General features: G+C 45.5%; 2 protein-coding genes across 2 annotated transcripts in view; both read left to right on the plus strand.

The window, feature by feature from the left end:
- LOC140207810 (uncharacterized) overlaps positions 1–24738 on the plus strand; it is a 174981-nt gene that overhangs the window by 83318 nt on the left and 66925 nt on the right. Inside the window, exon 4 of the mRNA XM_072276373.1 lies at positions 21470–21864. Within this exon, the coding sequence (XP_072132474.1) occupies positions 21470–21864 (395 nt within the window). The remainder of the gene's footprint in view (positions 1–21469; positions 21865–24738) is intronic.
- The window catches only part of LOC140208373 (NACHT, LRR and PYD domains-containing protein 3-like), a 164817-nt gene that overhangs the window by 11685 nt on the left and 128394 nt on the right, over positions 1–24738 (plus strand). The gene's annotated exons all lie outside the window — the stretch shown is intronic.

A 24738-nucleotide genomic window follows, 5' to 3' on the forward strand; every position in this document is an offset into this window, starting at 1 on the left:
ACTAGGTTGGATGACTCAGTGAATCTCTTCTCAGAGACTGAGCAGGTGAACAGCATCTCTCCAGTGTAAACTCGCTGGTGAGCCATTAGCTTAGATGAGCAAGTGAATCCCTTCCCACAGTCTGAGCAGGTGAACGGCCACTCCCCAGTGTGAACTGACTGGTGTGCCAGCAGTTTGGATGACTGAGTGAATCCTTTCCCACATTCTAAGCAGGTGAACGGCTTCTCTCCAGTGTGAACTCGCTGATGACTCTGTAGGCTGGATGACTGAGTGAATCTCTTCCCACAGACTGAGCAGGTGAACGGCTTCTCCCCAGTGTGAACTCGCTGATGATTCTGTAGGCTGGATGAATTAGTGAATCCCTTCCTACAGACTGAGCAGGTGAACGGCTTCTCCCCAGTGTGAACTCGCTGATGACTCTGTAGGTTGGATGACTGAGTGAATCCCTTCCCACATTCTGAGCAGGTGAACGGCTTCTCCCCAGTGTGAATTCGCTGATGATTCTGTCGGCTAGATGAATTAGTGAATCTCTTCCCACAGACTGAGCAGGTGAACGGCTTCTCCCCAGTGTGGACTCGCTGATGTCTCTGTAGGCTGGATGACTCAGTGAATCTCTTCCCACATTCTGAGCATGTGAATGGCTTCTCCCCAGTGTGAACTCGCTGATGTTTCTGTAGGGTGGATTTATCAGTGAATCTCTTCCCACAGACTGAACAGGTGAATGGCTTCTCGCCAGTGTGAACTCGCTGATGTCTCTGTAGGGTGGATGAATTAGTGAATCTCTTCCCACAGACTGAGCAGGTGAATGGCTTCTCCCCAGTGTGAACTCGCTGGTGACTCCGTAGGTTGGATGACTCAGTGAATCTCTTCCCACAGACTGAGCAGGTGAATGGCTTCTCCCCAGTGTGGACTCGCTGATGTCTCTGTACGCTGGATGACTCAGTGAATCTCTTCCCACATTCTGAGCAGGTGAACGGCTTCTCCCCAGTGTGAACTCGCTGATGTTTCTGCAGGGTGGATTGATCAGCGAATCTCTTCCCACAGACTGAGCAGATCAATGGCTTCTCGCCAGTGTGAACTCGCTGATGTCTCTGTAGGGTGGATGAATTAGTGAATCTCTTCCCACAGACTGAGCAGGTGAACGGCTTCTCCCCAGTGTGAACTCGCTGATGTGCCAGTAGGTTGGATGACTGAGTGAATCTCTTCCCACAGACTGAGCAGGTGAATGGCTTCTCCCCGGTGTGAACTCGCTGGTGAGCCATTAGGTCAGATGACCGAGTGAATCCTTCCCCACAAGTTCAGCAGATGACCAGCCTCTGCCCAGTGTGAATTGCCTGGTGTGTCCACAGGTGGGATGACCGACTGAATCCCTTCTCGCACACAGATCAGATGAATGGCCTTGTCCAGTGTGAACTTGCTGATGTACCTTCAATTGAGATAACCGAGTGAATCCACTCCCACTGTCTGAGCAGGTGAACGGCCTTTCCCCTGTGTAAAATGACGGGCGAGCCAGTCGGTCAGATGACCAAGTGAATCCCTCCCCACAGTCTGAGCTGGAAGGATGGTTGATTGAAATCCTTGCTCCACTTCTCAAACATCTGGACAGAGACAGCAAAACTGGCGTACTGGGTTTAAAATCCTAGGAGCTAAATTCCATCTCGTTTTTAACCTGTAAAAAGATTTACAAAATCCATCATTGGGTTAGGACCAAATTTCAGATGAGATTACTTGAGTTCTCAAGGTTTGATCTGGTATCACACTGTTGCAATGAGGTTCAACCCAAGTTGGAGAGAGAAATCATCTTCTGACTGGGCACAGTGCTGGTATCTGGAATGGCCATCAATTCCTTGATGCTCTTCCTGTCTCTATAAGAATGGGGCATTTCTGCCATCTCCAATCTGTGACCTGGCTCAGTTTGCCTCTCTCCATTTGTATTATTCCCTGTTCCTGCTGAGCAGCATGGGTGCCTGGCCCCACAGTAACTGAAAGAGTATCAGACAAATTGTCTTTCTTGTCATGCACCTGGGATTTTCTTTTATGCATTATTAACTTAAAAGTGCCACAGTTTTAACACCATATACAAAATTCCTGCTGAGATGAATGGTTGGTCTGCACAGCTGTTAAAAGAACTTAGAGGGAATTTTTGTATTATTTCAGGTTCTTGTCACAGTCATCGAAAATTACAATACAGAAACAGGCCCTTTGGGCCATCTGGTTTGTGCTGAACTATTTAATCTGCCCACTCCCATACCCCTACCATCCAGGTACCTATGCAAACCTCTTAAATGTTGAAATTGAGCTCGCATGCACCACTTGTGCTGGCTGCTCATTCCACACCTGGATGACCATCTGTGTGAAGAAGTTTCCCCTCATGTTCCCCTTAACGTTTCACCTTCTACCCTTAACCCATGGCCTCTGATTGTCGTCCCACCCCATCTCAGTGGTAAAAGCCAGCTTGCATTTACCCTATCTATACCCCTCATAATAGTGGTATACCTCCATCAAATCTCCCCTCAATCTTTTATGTTCCAAGGAATAAAGTCCGGACTTGTTCAATCTTTCCTAATAACCCAAGTCCTCCAGACCTGGCAACATCCTTGTGAATTTTCTCTGAACTCTTTCAACCTCTTTTACAACCTTCATGTAGGTAGGTGACCAAAACTGTACACAATACTCCAAATTAGGCCTCACCAATGTCTTCCACAAGTCAAGATAACATCTATCTATTGTTGTCAGTACTTTGGTTCATGAAGGCCAATGGGCCAAAATCTTTCTTTCCATCACATCTATGACACCATTTTCAATAGACAATCGGTGCAGGAGTAGGCCATTTGGCCCTTCGAGCTGGTACTGCCATTCACTGTGATCATGGCTGATCATCCACAATCAGTACCCCATTCCTGCCTTCTCCCCATATCCCTTCACTCTGCTATCATTAAGAGATCTCTCCAACTCCTTCTTAAAAGCATTCAGAGAATTGGCCTCCACTGCCTTCTGAGGCAGAACATTCCACAGATTCACAACTCTCTGGGTGAAAAAGTTTTTCCTCAACTCCATTCGAAATGACCTACCCCTTATTCTCAAATTGTGGCCTCTGGTTCTGGACTCCCCCAACATCAGTGAATTGAGGACTTGTATTCCCACATCCCTTTCTTCTACAACACTCCTCAGTGCTCTACCAGTCACTGTGAAAGACCTCCCTTGGTAGGTCATACCAAAGTGCAACACCTCACACTTGTCTGCATTAAATTCCATTTTCCATTTCTCAAACCATTTTCCCAGTTGGTCCAGATCGCACAGCAGCCATGATAGTCTTCCTCATTGTTCACTACACCACCAATCTTGGTGTCAGCTACAAATTTGCTGATCCAGTTAACCACACTATCATCCAGATTACTGATATAGATGACAAACAACAACAGATCCAGCAGTGATCCCTGTGGCACACCACTAGTCACAGGCCTCCAGTCAGAGAGGCAACCATCTGCTACCACACAGTGGCTTCTCCCAAAGACAGTGTCTCATCCAATTTACTATCTCATCTTGAATGCTGAGTGACTGAACCTTCTTGATCCACCTCTGTAATCTGTACAGGATCTAGGAATTTGATGCTGCTTTGCCTCACTTCTATAGACTCTGCGTTCATCTCCTGAGCAAAAAATATCTCTCACATCTATTTTGTCTCCTCATATGGATTACCATTCTGATCTTGCAGAGGATTAATTTTTTCCCTTGCAATCTTTTCACACTGAACATATCTGCAGAATCCATGAGGATTCTCCTTCACCTTGTCTGCTGGGGCAACCTCATGCCTTCTTTGTCTTTCATAAGTGTTCACTTGAATTCCCTGTATTTCATAATTACCCATTTGTTCCAATCTGCCTGCACCTGGTATGCACCTCCTTTTTATTGATCTGGGAGATGAAAGCCAAAGGGGTGATAGAGCTGCATGGTGTGGGGTGGGGTTGGGGGGGGGGGTGTTAAACTAAAGTTGCAGGGGGAATGGGAGCCTGAATAACAGAACAGATAGTGCAGGGTTTGCAGTGACATTTGTTGTTCAGACCTCAGACAAAGTCAGGAATGAAAAAGTTGAGCATGGTGCAGTGAATAGGCTGAGCCCTGTATATTTCAATACAAGGAGCAGTGTAGGAAAGGCGGATGGGTTCAGGGCATGGATCAACACCTGGAATTAATACACTAGGGTCTGGCAACTGTGGCCTGGGACAGGCTGCTTTATGGCAAAGGTGTGCTCGGTAAATTGAGGCCTTCAAAGCAAAATTTTGAAAGTACAAAGCGGGTATGTGCTTCTCAGAATAAAAGGTAAGGATAGAAACTGTATGGAACCTTGGTTTTCAAGAGATATCGAGACCCTGGTGAAGCACAAAATGGAGTTGCAGAACAGGGATGGGCAGGTAGGTTCTTGTGGATTAGAAGAAATGCAAGAGAACACATAAGAAATAAATCAGGACGGCTAAATGAAGGCATGAGATTGCCCTCACAGAAAAGATGAAGGATAATCCTCAGGGATTCTGGAGATAGATTAAAAGCAAAAGGATTGCAAGGCACAAAGTTGGTCCTCTGGAAGACCGGAATGGCAATCCATGTGTGGAACCAAAGCAAACGGGGGAGATCTTAAATATTCTTTTCATCCCTATTTACTCAGATGGACACAGTGTCAATGAGAGTGTGGAAAAGCGGCATTAAAATCATGGACCCGCACAGATTAAAGAAGAGGGTGGATAAATCTCCGGGGCATGACAAGGTGCGCCCTCGGTCCCCATGGGAGGCAAGTGCAGAAATCGTCGGGCCCCAGCAGAGATAATTAATTCATCCTTAGTGAAGGGAGAGTTATCAGAGGATTGTAGGATAGCCAAAGTTATTTCGCTGTTCAACATAGAACATGGAAATCTACAGCATATTCCAGGCCATTCAGCCCACAATGTTGTGCCAACCATGAAATTTACTCTAGAAACTGCCTAGAATTTCCCTAGCACATGGACCTCTATGTTTCTAAGCTCCATGTACCTATCTAAGAGGCTGTTAAAAGACCCTATTGTATCTGCCTCGACCACCACTGCTGGCAGTGCATTCCACACACCCACCACTCTCTGTGTAAAAAAACTTACCCCTGACATCCCCTTGGTACCTATTTCCAAGCGGCTTAAAACTACATCTCTTAGCTATTTCAGCCCTGGGAAAAGCCTCTGGCTATCCACACGATCAATGCCCCTCATCATCTTATCCAGCTAAAAAAGGCTTTGTTGGAAGTAAGCAAACATATGAGGGTATAGATAGGGTAAATGCAAGCAGCTTTTTCCACTGATGTTGAGTGGGACGACAACCAGAGGTCATGGGTAAGTGACTTCCCCATTTATACAGCACAATACAGGCCCTTCGGCCCACAATGCTGTGCTGAACATTACTTACTTTAGAAATTCCCTAGAGTTCCCCATAGCCCTGTATTTTTCTAGGAGCCTCTTAAAAGACCATAATGTATCCGGCTTCATCACAGTCGCCGGCAGCCCATTCCACGCACTCACCACTCTGTGTAAAAAACTTACCCCTTGTGGTGATATCACGTGTCAGGACGTGACTGGACAGAGTTCCCAGCATGAGCAGAAATGAAGAATGATCGAGAAGCATGACAGTGTAAGACATGGTTTTGCTGCTGTTAAATACAAGTTCAGTTCTGCAGAATATGGTTTGTTATTAGTAACCCACGGTACGTATAAAGAACACAACACCCCTGACATCTCCTTCGTACCTGCTTCCAAACACCTTAAAACTGTGTCCTCTCTGCAGATTTTCTCTTTTTAGTGATTGGAGGCAGAACAAAGGTGATTTTCACAACAGCTGATGTAAAAGATTTTGTTCCCTTTCTCCGAGTTCCCGATCCTTGCATTTAGACAGCTGGAGCTCAGCTCTGTCTGAGAGACCCATCGGTTCCCATTCCCTCATCAGCCGGAAGCTCCCCGGGGCCCGTGTACGGATGGTGGGGCTGAGAGAGAGGGAAGAGAGCAGGACTGTCCCGGAAGTCACAACAATTATCCCTCAGTCGGTGTTGAATCCCCTCCCCAACAATCTCCCTGACACCCGGAGACTCGCTCCTACCTGCTGCAGGTCTTCTCAGGCCCACCGTGTACTGTGCGCATGCGTGATATTCGGCAACGTCAGCACCCTCACGCCTGCGCATTCGATCGGTGCTTCGGCGACGGCGAAGGCGAAATGATTAACGCAGGAATTTATGGGTAATCCCGGCGCCATTAAAAGTTCCTGCAAGCACAGGTTCCATGTCCATACCTAATTTTCTTTTGTGTGTATGGAAAAGTCAGCAACTGTTCTAACGCAGAAAGCGGCTCCCATAAACAATATACTCAATATCAACGTGTATCTAATGCCAAAGTACAACCCTCTTACAATATAGATATAAAATACAAGAGATTCTGCAGTTGCTGGAAATACAGAGACGCACTCACACCCAAGATGCTGGAGGAACTTTGCAGTTCAGGCAGCAACTAAGCAGAGGAGTACACAGCGTCGGCATGCTGAAGGGGCTCGGCAGAAACGTTGTCTATTTATTCCTCTCCACATTCGTTGCCTGATCTACTGATTTATTCCAGTATTTTGCAGAAATTAACCAACTTTTTTTTTCAATCAATAAGTTTCCAAATATTTCTGATCTTTCATTTGTAGGCACATCCTGCTGGTCAGATTCCTCCTCCTCCCCATAAACTCTAGACCCCACCTCTCTCTGGAGCCTCAAAGCCCTGACTCAGGCCGGCATCTCATTGGTTTCTGAATCTGCTCCATTGAAGATTCATTTGCTAGTCTGCTGTCAGACTTCAGAGGCGCATTGCAACAACCCAGCTGTCTGAGGCACAGTCCTTTGAAATTAGTGAAAGTGACCAAAAACATTGAAAAGAGCAGCAAAGACGGAGTTTAGCTAAATTATTTCACAGCACTGAAGAACTTCAAATACACAGGGAGCTCATCGTCTTATTCAGCCTGGAGAAAATCATGCAGGGAATTCATGCAGGTGTATAAGATGATGAGAGATATTGGTCGTGTGGATAGCCAGAGGCTTTTTCCCAGGGCTGAAATGCCTAACACGAGGGGCATAGTTTTAAGGTGCTTGGAAGCAGGCACACAGGAGATGTCAAAGAGTGGTGGGTGTGTGGAATGCACAGCCAGAGACATTGGTAGACGTGGATACAATAGGGTCTTTTAAGACACTCTTAGACAATCGACAATAGGTGCAGGAGTAGGCCATTCAGCCCTTTGAGTCAGAGCCACCATTCACTGTGATCATGGCTGATCATCCACAATCAGTATCCAGTTCCTGCCTTCTCACCATAACCTTTGATTCCACTATCTTTAAGAACTCTATCCATCTCTTTCTTGAGAGCATCCAGAGACTTGGCCTCCACAGCCTTCTGGGGCAGAGCATTCCATATATCCACCACTCTCTGGGTAAAAATGTTTTTCCTCAACTCCGTTCTAAATGGCCTACCCCTTATTCTTAAACTGTGGCCTCTGGTTCTGGACTCACCCATCAGCGGGAACATGCTTCCTGCCTCCAGCGTGTCCAATCCCTTAATAATCTTATGTTTCAATAAGATCCCCTCTCATCCCTTTAAATTCCAGAGTATACAAGCCCAATCGCTCCAATCTTTCAACATATGACAGTCCTGCCATCCCGGGAATTAATCTTGTGAACCTACGCTGCACTCCCTCAATAGCATGAATGTCCTTCCTCAAATTTGGAGACCAAAATTGCACACAGTACTCCAGGTGTGGTCTCACCAGGGCCCTGTACAACTGCAGAAGGACCTCTTTGCTCTTATACTCAATTCCTCTTGTTATGAAGGCCAGCATGCCATTAGCTTGCTTCACTGCCTGCTGTACCTGCATGCTTGCTTTCAGTGACTGATGTACAAGAACACCTAGATCTTGTACTTCCCCTTTTCCTAACTTGACGCCATTTAGATAGTAATCTGCCTTCCTGTTCTTTCCACCAAAGTGGATAACCTCACATTTATTCACATTAAACTGCACCCGCCATGCATCCGCCCACTCACCCAACCTGTCCAAGTCACCCTGCATTCTCATAACGTCCTGCTCACATTTCAGACTGCCACCCAGCTTTGTGTCATCAGAAAACTTGGTGATGTTACTTTTAATCCCTTCATCCAAATCATTAATATATATTGTAAACAGCTGTGGTCCCAGCACTGAACCCTGCGGTACCCCACTGGTCATCGCCTGCCATTCTGCCATTAATCCCTACTGTTTGTTTCTTGTCTACCAAACAATTTTCTATCCATGTCAGTACCCTACCCTCAATACCATTTGCTCTAATTTTGCACACTAACCTCCTATGTGGGACTTTATCAAAGGCTTTCTGAAAGTCCAGGTACACTACATCCACTGGCTTTCCCATATCCATTTTCATAGTTATGTTCTCAAAAAATTCCAGAAGATTAGTCAAGCATGATTTCCCCATCGTAAATCCATGCTGACTGGGACCTATCCTGCCGCTGCTATCCAAATGTGCTGCTATTACATCTCTTATACTTGATTCCAGCATCTTCCCCACCACTGATGTCAGACTAACTGGTCTATAATTGCCTGTTTTCTCTCTCCCTCCTTTCTTCAAAAGTGGGATAACATTAGCTACCCTCCAATCCACAGGAACTGATCCTGAATCTATAGACATTGGAAAATGATTACCAATAGACAGGTATATGGAGCTTAGGAAAATAGAGGGCAATGCGGTCGGGAAATTCCAGGCAGTTTCTGGAGTAGGTTACATGATTGGCACAACATTGTGAGCCGAGGGGCCTGTAATCTGCTCTCGATTTCTGATTCTATGAAGTTCAAGGGAAATCTCTTCTCCTGCAGAGTAGTGACGAGTTGCAACCTGTCATCATGGGGAGAGTGAGAGGTGAAGTGAACAACAAGGCTAGACTGTAAAATACTGATATGGAACAGAAACATGGGCAGGGAGCAGACGGATTGAGTGGCCTCTCTAGTGTACAGAGTGAGTGTGGTAGAGACAGTAAGTATCTGTGACATGAGATTTGAAACAGAACTGATTTATCTTTGACAGATCCACAATATTAAACACCAGTCTAGTTTAAGGCTAACATCAGAAGAACGTTGGATTTGATAAGGTACACCATGCAAGGCTTATTGAGAAAGTAAGGAGGCCTGGGATCCAAGGGGAGATTGCTTTGTGGATCAAGAGCTGGCTTGCCCACAGAAGGCAAAGAGTGGTTGTAGACAGGTCATATTCTGCATGGAGGTCGGTGACCAGTGGTGTGCCTCAAGGATCTGTTCTGGGACCCCTACTCTTCGTGATTTTTATAAGTGATCTGGATGAGGAAGTGGACAGATGGGTTAGTAAATTTGCTGATGACACAAAGGTTGGAGGTGTTGTGGATAGTGTGGAGGGCTGTCAGAGATTACAGCAGACATTGATAGGATGCAAAACTGGGCTGAGAAGTAGAAGATGGAATTCAACACAGACAAATGTGAGGTGGTTCACTTTGGTAGGTCAAATATGATGGCAGAATATAGTATTAATGGTAAGACTCTTGGCAGTGTGGAGGATCAGAGGCATCTTGTGGTCCGAGTCCATAAGTCACTCAAAGCTGCTACACAGGTTGACTCTGTGGTTAAGAAGGCGTACGGTGCATTGGCCTTAATCAACCCTCGGATTGAGTTTAGGAGCTGAGAGGTAGTGTTACAGCTAAATAGGACCCTGGTCAACCCCACTTGGAGTACGGTGCTCAGTTCTGTTCGCATCACTACAGGAAGGACGTGGAAACCATAGAAAGAGTGCAGAAGAGATTTACAAGGATGTTGCCTGGATTGGGGAGCATGCCTTATGAGAATAGGTTGAGTGAACATGGCCTTTTCTCCTTGGGGTGACGGAGGATGAGCGGTGACCTGATAGAGGTGTATAAGATGATGAGAGGCATTGATCTTGTGGATAGTCAGAGGCTTTTTCCCAGGGCTGAAATATTTGCCACAAGAGGACACAGGTTTAAGGTACTGGGGTGTAGGTACAGAGCAGATGTCTGGGCAAGTTTTTTTACGCAGAGAGTGATGAGTGTGTGGAATGGGCTTCCAGTGACGGTGGTGGAGGTGGATATGATAGGGTCTTTCAAGAGACTCCTGGACATGGAAGTTAGAAAAATAGGGGGCTATGGGTAACCCTAGGTAATTTCTGAGGTAAGGATATATTCAGCACAGCATTGTGGCTGAGGGGCCTATGTTCTGCTGTAGTTTTTCTATGTTTCTAATTTCTATTCACATTCCTCCTGCCTCACTGGACAGGAACACTGAAACACCAAGTGAGAAACAGCAGGAGGTGGCCATTCAGCCCCTCTAACCATCAACAGAATGGTGGCAGCTCTCTCATCTCAGCCACATGTTTCTGCCCGATCCTCATTTCATCGATCCCTCCGGTCTCCACACATCTGCTGGCCTCTGTTTTATGTGAGGACGATCACTGAGTCTTCATCGGCCTCTGTGGTGGGGATTTACAGACATTCACCCCCCTCGGAGTGGAGACATTTCCCCTCATCTCAGTCCCGGTCAGTCCACCCCCTTTTTCAGAGACTGGGATCCCTGGTTCAGCCTGTAATGATGTTGTGCATTTCAATGTGTTCACCTCTCAGTCCTCGATTCTCTAAATGAAAGGGTTATCGCATTTGATCTTTCTTCATATGATGACCCCACCACTCCAGGGATCAGTCTGGTGAATCTTCATTGCCCTCTCCATAACAAATACTCTCTAACCTCTTTGTTAATCCTCTATGGAATTAATTTCCATCTCCTGCAGCCCCGTGTTGCCCCAACCACTCACCTCCCACCCCGTCACTATTTCCACCTTCCCACCTCCCCCTCACCTGGATCCACCTCTCACTCCCCAGCTCTTGCCCCATCCCCACCCCTCACCTCTTTTCTCGGACTATTTCCCGTCCACTCTCAGTCCAGAGGGAGGGTCTCGGCCCGAAATGTTGACGGTCCATTTCCCTCCACAGATGCTGCCCGACCCACTGAGTTCCTCCGGCAGTTTGTTCTTTGGTCTGTGTGACCCGTGTTAGTGTGGGGAGCGGGATTTTACACCATATTCCCGGTACAGTCTCAACAAAACACAAATAATTGTCACTTTGCCCGGACCATCGGCGCCGCTTGCAGGGCAACAGTCTGCCGGTGTTTGCCCCCCAATGTGGTGAATCGCCACCACCGTGGGCTCAGACATTTCCACAGATGAGCCCCTCCTGTCCCCACCGGGACAAACATCCTGTCCGCCCCCTCTCTCACCGTCTTCATCCTCTCCCTCCCCGGGGAACCGGCATCAAACCGACGGGCCGAGCGGTCTCCTCCTACCTCTCAGCGACACATCAGACTCCGGCCGCAGGAGACGCTTCACAAACGCCCCAACTTCCCTCGGAGGGAAATGGAAATAAATCAGAAAGCGGACATTTACTTTGACGGTTGTCCCGCCGTGACGGAAAGTTCGGGAGACGGTGTCAGCGGGGGTAACGCCCTCTCGGTTGGTCCGCCTCCGCTATTGGCTGGAAGCAGTGATTGACATCGCTTCGTACCAATGGGAATAGCGCAGCGCGTGACTCCTCTGTTGACGGCGGTGGGGGAGGGGCTGATCACGTGATTAGTAGCCCGGCCGTTAAACCGACCAAGCTCGAGCTCACCAGCGCGCGGGGCACAAAAGGCCCCGGATGATCGGTTGAGGTGAGAAGGGATCTCCGGGTTGGGGGTCTCACCGGGCGGCGTTTTCAACACCGACTTCGGGTAGTTGCTGTGACTCCGGACTCCGTGACCCGCAATCCCGGGACAGTCCTGCTCTCTTCCCTCTCTCTCAGCCCCACCATCCGTACACGGGCCCCGGGGAGCTTCCGGCTGATGAGGGAATGGGAACCGATGGGTCTCTCAGACAGAGCTGAGCTCCAGCTGTCTAAATGCAAGGATCGGGAACTCGGAGAAAGGGAACAAAATCTTTTACATCAGCTGTTGTGAAAATCACCTTTGTTCTGCCTCCAGTCACAAACAAGAGAAAATCTGCAGATGCTGGAAATCCCAGCAACACACACAAATTGCTGGAGGAACTCAGCATTAGTACTCTTTTCCATAGATGCTGCCTGGCCTGCTGAGTTCCTCCAGCATTTTGTGTCTGTTGCTTGTTCCACCCCCTCTTGTTCTGGACTTTCTACCCGTGAGAACATGTTTTGTCCCACTCTCTCTGGGTACATAATGATATCAAACACCTTTGTCCTGGGCAACAAGTAGCTTTCACATCGCAAATGTGCCAGACTCCAATGAGACAGACTACTGCCCTTCCCTTCATATTCATTGGCATTGCCATCACTGAGTTCACCACCATCAGTCACCTGGAGGAGGGTTCAGGGGAAATATTTATGTACAATACAGAAACTGGTGTTACCTGTGTGTATTGTGACGATGCAAAAGTTGCTGGAGAATTTGCAAGTGGGAAGAAGTGGAGTGATATTTGGAAATCTGACTTTTTCAAGCATTATTTAGCAAGAGAATCACATATGGACGGTGTGCAAAAGCTCTGGTGAGAAAATCCTTCATTACCCACTACAGGTCTACTATACAGGTTGTGTGAGAGTGCAGATGAACTTGATCAAATCCAGGGGACATCAAAGTTTTTATTGACAGTGATTTGCTAGCTTTAAAATGAATAGCTCAAAATGTAAAATTTAGTGCCCACATGTTGTTGTCACCGGGCAAAAAATTGCACAGCACAAGATTTTTCCGCACACTGGTCATTAGAAATTAGAGGGGAGACCTCCAGTGTCCCTGATGCCCTCACCTACAAGATCTGCATCCAGCTGCAGCTTGTAACCCTGCACTTTAAGGAGTTGGAACTTGAAAAGGATGAATTCCGGATCATCCAGGATTTGGGGTGGGTGATTGATATGACATGAAGTGAAGTGAGTTACACCCACAGTGCAGGACACAGGATGAGAGTCAGGAAGGGGAATGAGGGTAAACAGCCATCACGGGAGACTCTTGTTGCCATCCCCCACAACAGCAGGTAGACCACTTTAGAAACTCTTGGTGGGTGTTACCTGACTGAGGAAATTCAGATGGATGATAAGGGATTTCTTAGTTGGGGAACAGAACTAGAAGGAGATAAATATCCTACTGGTAAGGCTTGTTAGTGCGTACCTGTGGGGTGGGTGGTTAAACTAAAGTTACAGGGAGGATTGGAGCCAGAATGATAGAACAGATAGTGGAGCGGTTGAATTGACTTTATTACTTTCATCCTTCATATACATGAGTAGAAATCTTTGCATTACGTCTTTGTCTAAGTGTGCAATTTATAGTAACTTATAATAATTAATATGTACAACAGGACATTCAATATAACATAGAAATGCAATTGTATCAGCATGAATTAATCGGTCTGATGGCCTGGTAGAAGATGATGTCCCGGAGCCTGTTGGTCCTTTTGCTGTGGTACCGTTTCCTGGATGGGAGCAGCAGGAACAGTTTGGGGTTGTGGTGAATTGGGTCCCCAATATCCTTTGGGCCCTTTTTACACACCTGTCTCTGTAAATGTCCTGAATAGTGGGAAGTTCACATCTACAAATGCGCTGGGCTGTCTGCACCACTCTCTACTTGTTGGTCCTGGCTTTTATGCTGCAGTACTGTTTCCCAGATGGTAGCAGCTGCAACGGTCTGTGGTTGGGGTGACTCAGCTCCCCAGTGATCCTACGGGTCCTTTTTACACAATAATGTTAATATCCTGGATAGGGGGGAAGTTCACATATACAGATGGGCTGGGCTGTCTGCACCACTCTCTGCAGAGTCCTGTGACTGAGGGAAGTATTGTTCCCATCTCAGGCAGTGATGCAGACTCTCAGGATGAGCTCAAGTGTGCCCCTGTAGAAAGTTCTTGGGATTTGTAGAACCATACCAAACTTCTTCAACAGTCTGAGGTGAAGGAGGCACTGTTGTGCCTTTCTCACCACACAGCCGGTATGAACAGACCAGGTGAGATCCTTGGTGATGTTTATGTCGAGGAATTCAAAGTTGTTCACCATCTCAACCCCAGATCCATTGATGTCAATAAGGGTTAGCCTGTCTCCATTCCTCCTGTCGTCCACAACCAGCTCCTTTGTTTTTGTGACCATGAGGGAGAGGTTGTTTTCTTGACACCAGACAGATGTTGTTCAGATCTCAAAGAAAGTCAGTAATCAAAAGGTTGAGCATGGTGCAATTTACTCTCCTAAGCTGTCTATATCACAATGCAAGAAGCATTGGAGGAAAGCCAGATGAGCCCAGGACAGGGAATTATGATATTACTGGGAGTTGGTTGCTCCCAACAGTGAGGGATTTAGAGGAACAAATTTGTAGAGAGATCGCAGACTGTGCCAAGAAACAGTCTGAGATTGTAAGTGGTTTTAAATTTCCATATATTGACTAGGACCCCACACCATAAAAGGACAAGATGGAGTAGAGCTTGTCAAATGTGCCTTTAATCAGTACGTAGAATTTCCAGCATAGAAACGTAGAATAAGCGATTAGGAAATGATCCAGAATTAGTGACAGAAATTAGTGTATGGGAACACTTTGTATCCAGTGATCATAATGCCATGAGATGTTTTCAGCCATCTTCTGTTGGTTTTTCAAAGTTTCCAAATATTTTTTGCTCTATTATTTGCCATCTCTTTGGCTTTTATGTTGGCTTTGGCTTTTCATTTCAGCCACGGTTGTGTCCTCCTGCCTTTAGAGTGCTTCACTGGGATGTATCTACCGTGCACTCAGCTCCCGAATTGCTCCCAGAAACTCCAGCCGCTGCTGCTCCATTGTCACTCCTACCAGTTTCCCCTTCCAGTCAAGTCATAGAAACATGGAGAAGTTCAGTGTGGAAACAGGCCAGTTGCCCCATCTAGACAATACTAGAAACATTTAAGCCGTCCAATGCAATGCCCTGCACCAGTACCATAGCCCTCTATACCCTCACCACCCAGGTACCTGTCAAACTTCTCTTAATGGTGAAATCAACCTCACATGCAGCACTTGTGCTGACATCTCATTCCACACTCTCAGAATTAATTCAGTGAAAAGGATTTCCACGTGTTCCTGTTAAATTTTTGTTAAATGGGGAAGTCACTTACCCATGACTTCTGGTTGTCATCCCACCCAACCTCAGTGGAAAAAGCCTGTTTGCATTTACCCTATCTGTACCCTCATAATGTTGCCTACTTCCAACAAATCCTCAAAGCAGTATATAATTTCCTTGTTTATGCCTTTTTTAGGTGCATAAGATGAAGAGGGGCACTGATTATTGTGTGGATAGCCAGAGGTTTTTTTTCTCCCAGAGTTGAAATGGCTAACACGAGGATCATAGTTTTAAGGTGCTTGGAAATAGCTACCACTCTCTGAGTAAAGAAGTTCCCCCTCGTGTTACCCCTGAATTTTTGCTCTTTAACTCTCAACTCTTGTTTGAATCTCCCCCATTCTCAGTGGAAAAAGCCTATCCACGTCAACTCTATCTATCCCCCTCATAATTTTAAACACCTCTATCAAGACCCCCTCAACCTTCTACGCTCCAAAGAGTAAAGACCCAACTTTTTTAACCTTTCTCTGTAACTTAGGAGATGAAACCCAGGCAACATTTTAGTAAACCTTTTAGAATGCACGATTTCTCTCCCTCTTTCACCAAATTTCAATCCCTCATTATGATATTGTAGCCATTATTGGGACTTGGTTGTGCCCAATGGTCTGAGAGATTTAGAGGAATAAATTTGTAGAGAGATCGCAGACCATGCCAAGAAAGAAAGGTTGATTCAGTAAGTGATTTTAACTTTCCATATATTGACAGGGACTCCCATACTGTAAAAGGACGAGATGGGGTAGAGTTTGTCAATGTGCCCCTGATCAGTAGGTAGAACTCCTGACGCAAAAGTGTGCAACGAGCTGTTAGGAAATGATCCAGGGCTGGTGACAGGAATTAGTGATCATAATGCTATGAGATTCAAAGTAAATATGTGAAAAGATAGATCTGGACCACGGGTTGAGATTCTAAGTTGGAGAAAGGTCAATTTTGAACGTATCAGAAATGAGCTGACAAGTGTGGTTTGGGACAGATGTTTTCTGGCAAAGGAGTACTTGTAAGTGGGAGGCCTTCAGAAGTGAAGTTTTGAGGGTGTAGAGTTTGTATGTGCCTGTCAAAATAAAAGTTGAAAGGTAACTGGTGCAGGGAACCTTGCTTTTCCAGAGATATTGAGGCCACGGATATTTTGTTCCTCCAAATGCCTCAGACTGTTTGGTGCTACCAAGACCCGTTAATGACGACAGTATCATAATTCCACGCACTGAGCTCATCGGACTGTTTTTTAGTCATCTTCTGTTGGTTTCTAATAGCTTCCCAATAGTGTTTGCTCTTTTGTTTGCCCTCTCTTTGGCTTTGGCTTCTCATTTCAGCCACAGTTGTGTCCTTCTGCCTTTCCAATGCTTCCACTTCTTTGGGATGTATCTATCACTCGGCTCCCGAATTGCTCCCAGAAGCTCCAGCCATTGCTGCTCCGTTGTCACTCTTACATTTTCCCTTCCAAACAAGATTGACCAGCTTCTCTGTCATAGAAACATGGAGAAGTTCATTATGGAAACAGACTAATTGTCCCTTCCAGTCAATGCCAAAAAGCATTTAACCTGTCTAATGCAACTATCTGCACCGGGACCATCGCCCTCCATACCCCTACCATCCAGGCTCCCATCCAAACTTCTTTTAAATGGTGAAACTGAGCTCATATTCACCACTTGTGCTGGTATCTCATTCCACACTCTCACGACCATTTCAGTAAAGAGCTTTTCCAAATGTTCCCGTTAAATTTTCACCTTCCCCCCTTACCCATGACCTCTGGTTGTCATCCCACCCAACCTCAGTGGAAACAGCTGCTAGCGTTTACACTATCTATACTCTCATAATTTTGTATACTAACAAATCCTCAAAGCAACGTATACTTTCTTTGTTTATATTAGGAACCTTTTCTAGGTGTATAAGATGATGAGGGGCATTGGGCCAGAGGATTCTTTCCCAGGGCTGAAATGGCGAACACGAGGGGCAGAGTTTTAAAGTGCTTGGAAATAGATACCAAGGGGATGTCAGGGGTAAGTTTTTCTTACACATAGAGTGGTGGGTGTGTGGAATGCACTGCCAGCAGCGGTGGTCGAGGCAGATACAATAGGGTCTATTAACAGCCTCTTAGGTAGGTACATGGAGCTTAGAAACATAGAGGTCTATGTGCTAGGGAAATTCCAGGCAGTTTCTAGAGTAAGTTTCATGGTTGGCACAACATTGTGGGCTGAATGGCCTGGAATATGCTGTGTATTTCTATGCTTTATGTTGAACAGCAAAATAACTTTGGCTATCCTACACTCCTCCGTCACTAAGGACAATTTCAGCACTTGCCTCCTACAGGGTCTGAGGGAGCACCTTGTCATGACCTGGAGATTTTCCACCCTAATCTGCCTCAGGATAGCAAATATCTCCTCTTCTTTAATCTGTACAGGATCCACAATTTTTATGCTGCTTTTCCTCACTCCCGTAGACCCTGTGTCCATCTCCTGAGTAAATAGAGATGAAAAAAAATACTTAAGATCTCTCCCATCTGCTTTGGTTCCACACGTGGATTCCCATTCCGGTTTTCCAGAGGACCAACTTTGTCCCTTGCAATCCTTTTGCTCTTAATCTATCTCTAGAATCCCTGAGGATTACCTTTCCTCTTTTCTGTGAGGGCAACCTCTTGCCTTCTCTTAGCCATCCTGATTTATTTCTTATGTGTTCTCTTGAATTTCTTATACTCCATAAGAACCTACCTGCCTATCCCTGTTATGCAACATCATTTTGTGCTTCATCAGGATCTCAATATGTCTTGCAAACCAAAGTTCCCTGCAGTTTTTATCTTTACCTTTTATTCTGACAAGCACATACCCACTCTGTATTCTCAAAATTTCACTTTGAAGGCCTCCCATTTACCAAGCACACCTTTGTCTTAAAGCAGCCTGTCCCAATCTGCAGTTGCCAGATCCTAGTGTCATAATTCCAGGTGTTGATCCATGCGCTGAACACACCCGCTTTTCCTACGCTGCTCCTTGCATTGAAATATATGGGCCTCAGCATATTCACTGCACCATGCTCAACTTTTTCATTCCTGACTTTGTCTGAAGTCTGAACAACAACTGTCTCCACAACCCCTCCACTATCTGTTCTGTTATTCAGGCTCCCATTCATCCTGCAACTTTTGTTTCACAGACCCCACACACTGTGAAGCACTAGCAAGCCTTACCATTGGTATCAGATACATTCTTGTTTTGTTCCCCAAACTCATGAATCCTCTATTACCCCTTTGGCTTTCCTCTCCCAGATCAAAAAACAAGGAGGTGCATACCAGGTACAGGCAGATAGGAGTAAATGGGGTACTGATGAGGTACAGGAAATTCAGGTGAAGTAGCCCCAGCAGACAAGGTGAAGGAGAATCCTCAGAGATTCTGCAGGTATGTTAAGACCAAAAAGATTGCAAGGGACAAAATTGTTCCTCTGGAAGATCAGAATGGTAATCCATACGAGGAGACAAAATATATGGGGGAGATTTTAAATATTTTTTTGCATCTGTATTTACTCAGGCGATGGTCACAGAGTCTATAGAAGTGAGGCAAAGCAGCATCAACTTCATGGACCTGTACGGATTACAGAGGTGGAGGTGTTTTCTGTCTTAAGGCAAATTAGCATGGATAAATCCCCAGGGCCTGACAAGTTGTTCCCTGGGACCCTGCAGAAGACAAGTGCAGAAACTGTTGGGGCCCACGCACAGATATTTAAATCATCCTCAGTGACACGTGAGGGACTGGAGGATTGGAGGACAGCCAATGTTGCTCCGCGTGTAAGAAAGACTCTAAAAAGAAACTAGAATTTTATATGTTGGTGAGCTTGACATCAGTAATGGGAAAGTTACTGGAACGTATGTGCAGGAACCGGATATATCAGTATTTAGATAGTTGTGGACTGATTAAGGATAGACAGCATGGCTTTGTGCATGGTAGTTCATGTCTAACCAATCTTCTAGAGCTTCTTGAGGAAGTTATCAGGAAAGTGGATGAAGGCAAGGCAGTGGATGTTGTCCACATGGACTTGAGCAAGGCACTTGACAAAGTCTCATATGGGAGGTTGGTCAAGAATGTTCAGTCACTCAGCATTCAAGATGAGATAGTAAATCGGATGAGACACTGTCTTTGGGAGAAGCCAGACTGTGGTAGCAGATGGTTGCCTCTCTGACTGGAGTCCTGTGACTAGTGGTGGTGTTGCACAGGGATCAGTGCTGCATCTGTTGTTTGTCATTTATATCAGTAATCTGGATGATAACATGGTTAACTGGAGCAGCAAATTTCTGTATGACATTAAGACTGGGGGTGTAGTGGACAGTGAGGAAGAATATAATATCTTGCAGTGTGATCTGGACCAGCCGAAGAAATGTAAAATGGAGTTTAATGGAGACAAGTGCGAGGTGTTGCATTTTGGTAGGATCAAGGTCTTGCACAGTGAATGCTCGGACACTGAGGGGTGCTGTAGAAGAAAGGGATCTGGGAATACGGGTCTATAAATCACTGAAAGTGGTGTCACAGTTCGATAGGGACGGAAGGAAAGATTTTGGCATATTGGCCTTCATGAACCAAAGTACTGAGTACAAGAGATGGATGTTATGTTGACATTTTACAATACATTGGTGAGGCCTAATTTTGAATGTTGTGTGCAGTTTTGGTCACCTACTTACAGGAAAGATGTAAGAGAGGTTGAAAGAGTTCAGAGAAAGTTCAGAAGGATGTTGCCAGGTCTGGAGGACTTGGGTTATAAGGAGAGATTGAACACGTCAGGGCTTTATTCCTTGGAATGTAGAAGATCGAGGGGAGATTTGATGGAGGTATACCACAGTTTTTAGGGTTATAGATAGGGTAAATGCAAGCTGGCTTCTTCCACTGAGATTGAGTGGGACTACAACCGGAGGCCATGGGTTAAGGTTGAAAGGTGAGATGTTAAGGCGAACATGAGGGGAAACTTCTTCACACAGATGGTCATCTGTGTGTGGAATGAGCAGCCAGAACAAGTGGTGCATGCGAGCTCAATTTCAACATTGAAGAGGTTTGTATAGGTATCTGGATGGTAGGGATATGGGATTAGACAGTTTAAATAGTTCAGTACAAACCAGATGGCCCATAGGGCCTGTTTCTGTGTTGTACTTTTGCATGACTCTGTGACAAGAACATGAAATAATACTGATATTCACTCTAAGTCCTTTTAACAGCTGTGCATACCAATGATTCATCTGGGCAGGAAATTTTTACATGGCTTCAAAACTGTGATGCTTTAAATTAACAGTACATAAAAGGAAATCCCAGCTGCATGTCAACAAAGGCTATTTGTGTGAGAGTATTTCAGTTACGGTGGGGCCAGGCACCCACGCAACTCAGTGGGAACCGGGAATAATACCAATGGAGAGAGTCAAACTGAGCCAAGTCGCAGATTGGTGACAGCAGAAACATAGAAAAAAAACCTAATCCACAATACAGGCTCTTTGGCCCACAAAGCTGTGCCGAACATGTCCTTACCTGAGAAATTACCTAGGGTTAGCCATAGCTCTTTAATTTTCTGAGCTCCATATACCTGTCCAGGGGTCTCTTAAAAGACCCTATTGTATCCGCCTCCATCACTGTTACCGGCAGCCCCTTCCACGCAGTCACCACTCTCTGCATAAAAAAAAGCTTACTCCTGATATCTCCTCTGTATCCATTCTCATAGACACAGAAAGAACATCAGAGAATTTGATGGTCATTCCAGATACCATCACTGTGCCCAGTTAGAAGATGATTTCTCTCTCCAAGTTGGGTTGAACTTCACTGTGACAGTGTGATGCCAGATCACACCTTGACAACTCAAGTGATCTCATCTGAAATGTTGTCCTGCACCCATTGTTGGAATTTGTAAATCTTTTGTCAGGGTAAAAACAATAAGGAATTTATCTACAGGAATCTCAAACACAACACGCCAGTTTTGCTGTCTCTGTCCAGATGTTTAAGAAGTGGAGCAAGGGATTCACTCGATCATCCTTCCTGCTCAGATGGTGGGGAGGGATTCACTATCTGACCAACTAGCACGCCCATTATTTTACATAGAGGAAAGGCATTCATCTGCTCAGACAGTGGGAATGGATTCACTCTGTCATCTCAACTGAAGGTACATCAGCAAGTTCACACTGGGACAAGGCCATTCATCTGTTCTGTGTGTGAGAAGGGATTCAGTCGGTCTTCCCAACTGTGAACACATCAGTCAGTTCACGCTGGGCAGAGGCTGGTCATTTGCTGAATTTGTGGGGAAGGATTCACTCAGTCATCTGCCCTAATGTCTCACCAGCGAGTTCACACTGGAGAGAGGCCGTTTACCTGCTCAGACTGTGGGATGGGATTCACTCGGTCATCGGACCTACTGAGACACCAGTCAGTTCACACCAGTGAGAGGCCATTCACCTGCTCAGACTGTGGGAAGGGATTCACTCGGTCATCCACCCTAATGGCACACCAGCGAGTTCACACTGGAGAGAGGCCGTTCACCTGCTCAGACTGTAGGAAGGGATTCACTTGCTCATCCCAACTGAAGATACATCAGCGATTTCACACTGGAGAGAGGCCGTTCACCTGCTCAGACTGTGGGAAGAGATTCACTCAGTCATATCACCTACTGAAACACCAGTCAGTTCACACTGGGGAGAGGCCATTCACCTGCTCAGACTGCGGGAAGGGATTCACTCGGTCATCTGACCTACTGAAACACCAGTCAGTTCACACTGGGGAGAGGCCGTTCACCTGCTCAGCCTGTGGGAAGAGATTCACTCGATCATCCACCCTACAGAGACACCTGCGAGTTCACACCGGAGAGAGGCCATTCACCTGCTTAGACTGTGGGAAGGGATTCACTCGGTCATCCACCCTAATAGCACACCAGCGTGTTCACACTGGAGAGAGGCCGTTCACTTGCTCAGACTGTGGGAAGGGATTCACTCGGTCATCTCAACGACAGAGGCACCAGCAAGTTCACACTGGGTAGAGGCCGATCACCTGGTCGGACTTTGGGAAGAGATTCTGTCTGCCAAATCAACCAGATGTGCATCATTGAGTTCACATTGGGGAGAGGCCATTCACCTGCTGCGAATGTGGGAAGTGATTCACTCAGTTATCTATCCTTATGACCCACTACCGGGTTCACACTAGGGGAGAGGCTGTTCACCTACTGTGAATGTGGGAAGTGATTCACTCAGTCATCTAACCTTATGTAACTCTCGCTTAGCTAGCAGCTTAATATAGGTTGTGACAGCCCCCCAGCCCGGCCAACGTTAAGAAATCTCGTTTGCGTGGATGCTGTGTGATGTGTCTCCTGTTACAAATCAGTACCCCGAAATAACGAACAGTACACAATATGCGATTAAATTATTGAGCTTTATAATTCCTACTTTGACTATATGGTTAGTGAAGTAAACAAAAAAAGAGAAAAAGGGCCCACTCTCTCCATTCTCATCTTCTCATCTCTCCCCAGCAAAAAACCACAAAAATCTCTCTTCCAGACTCACAAGAAAGAACATTTCTGTCATTGGATAGCCCCGCACTCTGAAACCCTGTTATCTCCAGTCGTAACCTAAACATTACTGCTGCAGAGAAGCCATTACCTCAGCAGTGAAACATTGCAGAGAGGCCATTACATGAGCAGTGAAACCTTACAGTGTCTGACAGCTGTGACACTCGACTGGATTCACACTGCGGAGAAAGTTTCAATAAGCTGCATGCTGGATATTTGTCCATCACCGTTGCTGAATGCAATTTTGAGAGTGACTGTCGGTGCTGAACTCTGCAATTATTGCTGCTGCTCACCACACCCAGTTCTGCACCCTGGTCACTGGGCATGGGAGTAGTTTCCTCTGCTGCATATTCACCTTTAATGGGACTGGAGTTTAATATTCTGGATCTGAGAGAAATAAATCAGTTCTATTTTAAACTCTGTCTCTGGTACTTGGTGAATTTATAACACACCTAGTGTACAGTAGAGAGTTAACTCAGGCCGGCTGGACCCTGCCGGAGCATCTGTTCCAAGACAGTCCTTTTAAACCTTCCCCTGTTGTTCACCTCTCGCTCTCCCTGTGGGATGGGTTCCAGTCACCACTGTTACATATCTTGTGGGTATCTTGTGACTGTCTTATGACCATGATGTAATGCAGAATCTTATGAGCATGAGGTAATGGTCTTGTGATGGTGGGGTGATGTAATTTTCCCGCCAATGTGAGGTCACGTGATGACATGTTCACAACAGGTATATTATGGGGAACCCTGGTGTGACGCAGTTTGTCTTCAGCTGAGTTATTTTTAGTTTGTCAGATACTCCGTTATGCTGCGTATTTGTCTCATGATGCAGTTTCATTTTAAACCGGAGTTTTACTTTCTATTTTAAGATAAAACCTCTGTGCTGGCAGTTTTGCCAATATCTGCCAGGTTTTTGTTAGTTTTACCTTTGCAGTTCAGTATCGGAGAGTGAAGACCTTCATCAAAAGGACAGGAACCTGAAGGATCACAATAAGGTTGGAGTCGTTCAGCGGGGTAATGAAGGATCGACCTTATTGAGTCTTCGGTCAAGAAATAGTGACCTGCATCTGAGATAACTCCTGCAAAAGAGCAGGGAAGTTTCAGCAGTGTTACTTGCCTGGAAAAGGTCAGTTCCTTTACGCCGTTTTATTTCCTTCATCGTGAATCCTTTGGACAGAATCAGCAGAAACGTCATGTCTGTGAAGAAATCCGTCTCCAGAGAAGTCTCTCCTTATTGACTGTGTAAATCACTTGAACTTTTGAATTTACTACTTTAAGAACTGTGTTAGAATTTACCACTTTAAGAATTGTTGCAGAGTTGTGTATAGCAGTTAACTCCGGTTAAGTTAGTTGTTTGTTTACTTTTCACTATTGTGGAGCAAAGTTTCATAAATGTTTATGTTTGTTTAAAAAAAACACTGACTCATTTCTATATTCATTGTTGCTAATGCTGTAACCAATCGGGGGCTCTTGGGATTGTTCCGATTTTGAGGTTGAGTGCTTGTTTAATTAGTAATCTGATTTGAATAAGGCAATTTCCAATTGTTTTGTTTGATTGGTTTGTGGGTGGTATTCAGCAGCAATGAATATTGATGAGTTTATGGAATCACCAGACCTGGACTTATTAGCGATGGCGAAAAAGGGTGATGTATCCGAGATTGCTAGAGGGTTGGACCTTAAAGGAATTGCAAAAGTTACAACAAACCCATAATTCAAAGAAAAAGCGTGACACACTATATAGCATCCGGTAATTTTGCTGGGGATGCGTTAGAAATGTTTCTATTCAGTAATCTTGAGGTGCAGTTCCATAATGAACAGATAAAGTTCGAACAAGTTAAAGTGGACTTGGAATGAAGTTAATTAGAAGAAGAATATAAACTAAGGGAATTTAAAACTAGAGAAGCAGATAAACAGAGACAGTTTGAGCTAGCGATGGAGAAATTAAAGTCTGAGAATCAGAATTCCGGTTCTATGAAATAGTTTCTTGCTAGTCGAGAAGTTATTTTGGCTCCTCCACTTAATGAAACAGAAGTGGACAAATATTTGTAACATTTT

Source organism: Mobula birostris, chromosome 13, assembly GCF_030028105.1.
Source record: "Mobula birostris isolate sMobBir1 chromosome 13, sMobBir1.hap1, whole genome shotgun sequence".
Classification (NCBI taxonomy): domain Eukaryota; kingdom Metazoa; phylum Chordata; class Chondrichthyes; order Myliobatiformes; family Myliobatidae; genus Mobula; species Mobula birostris.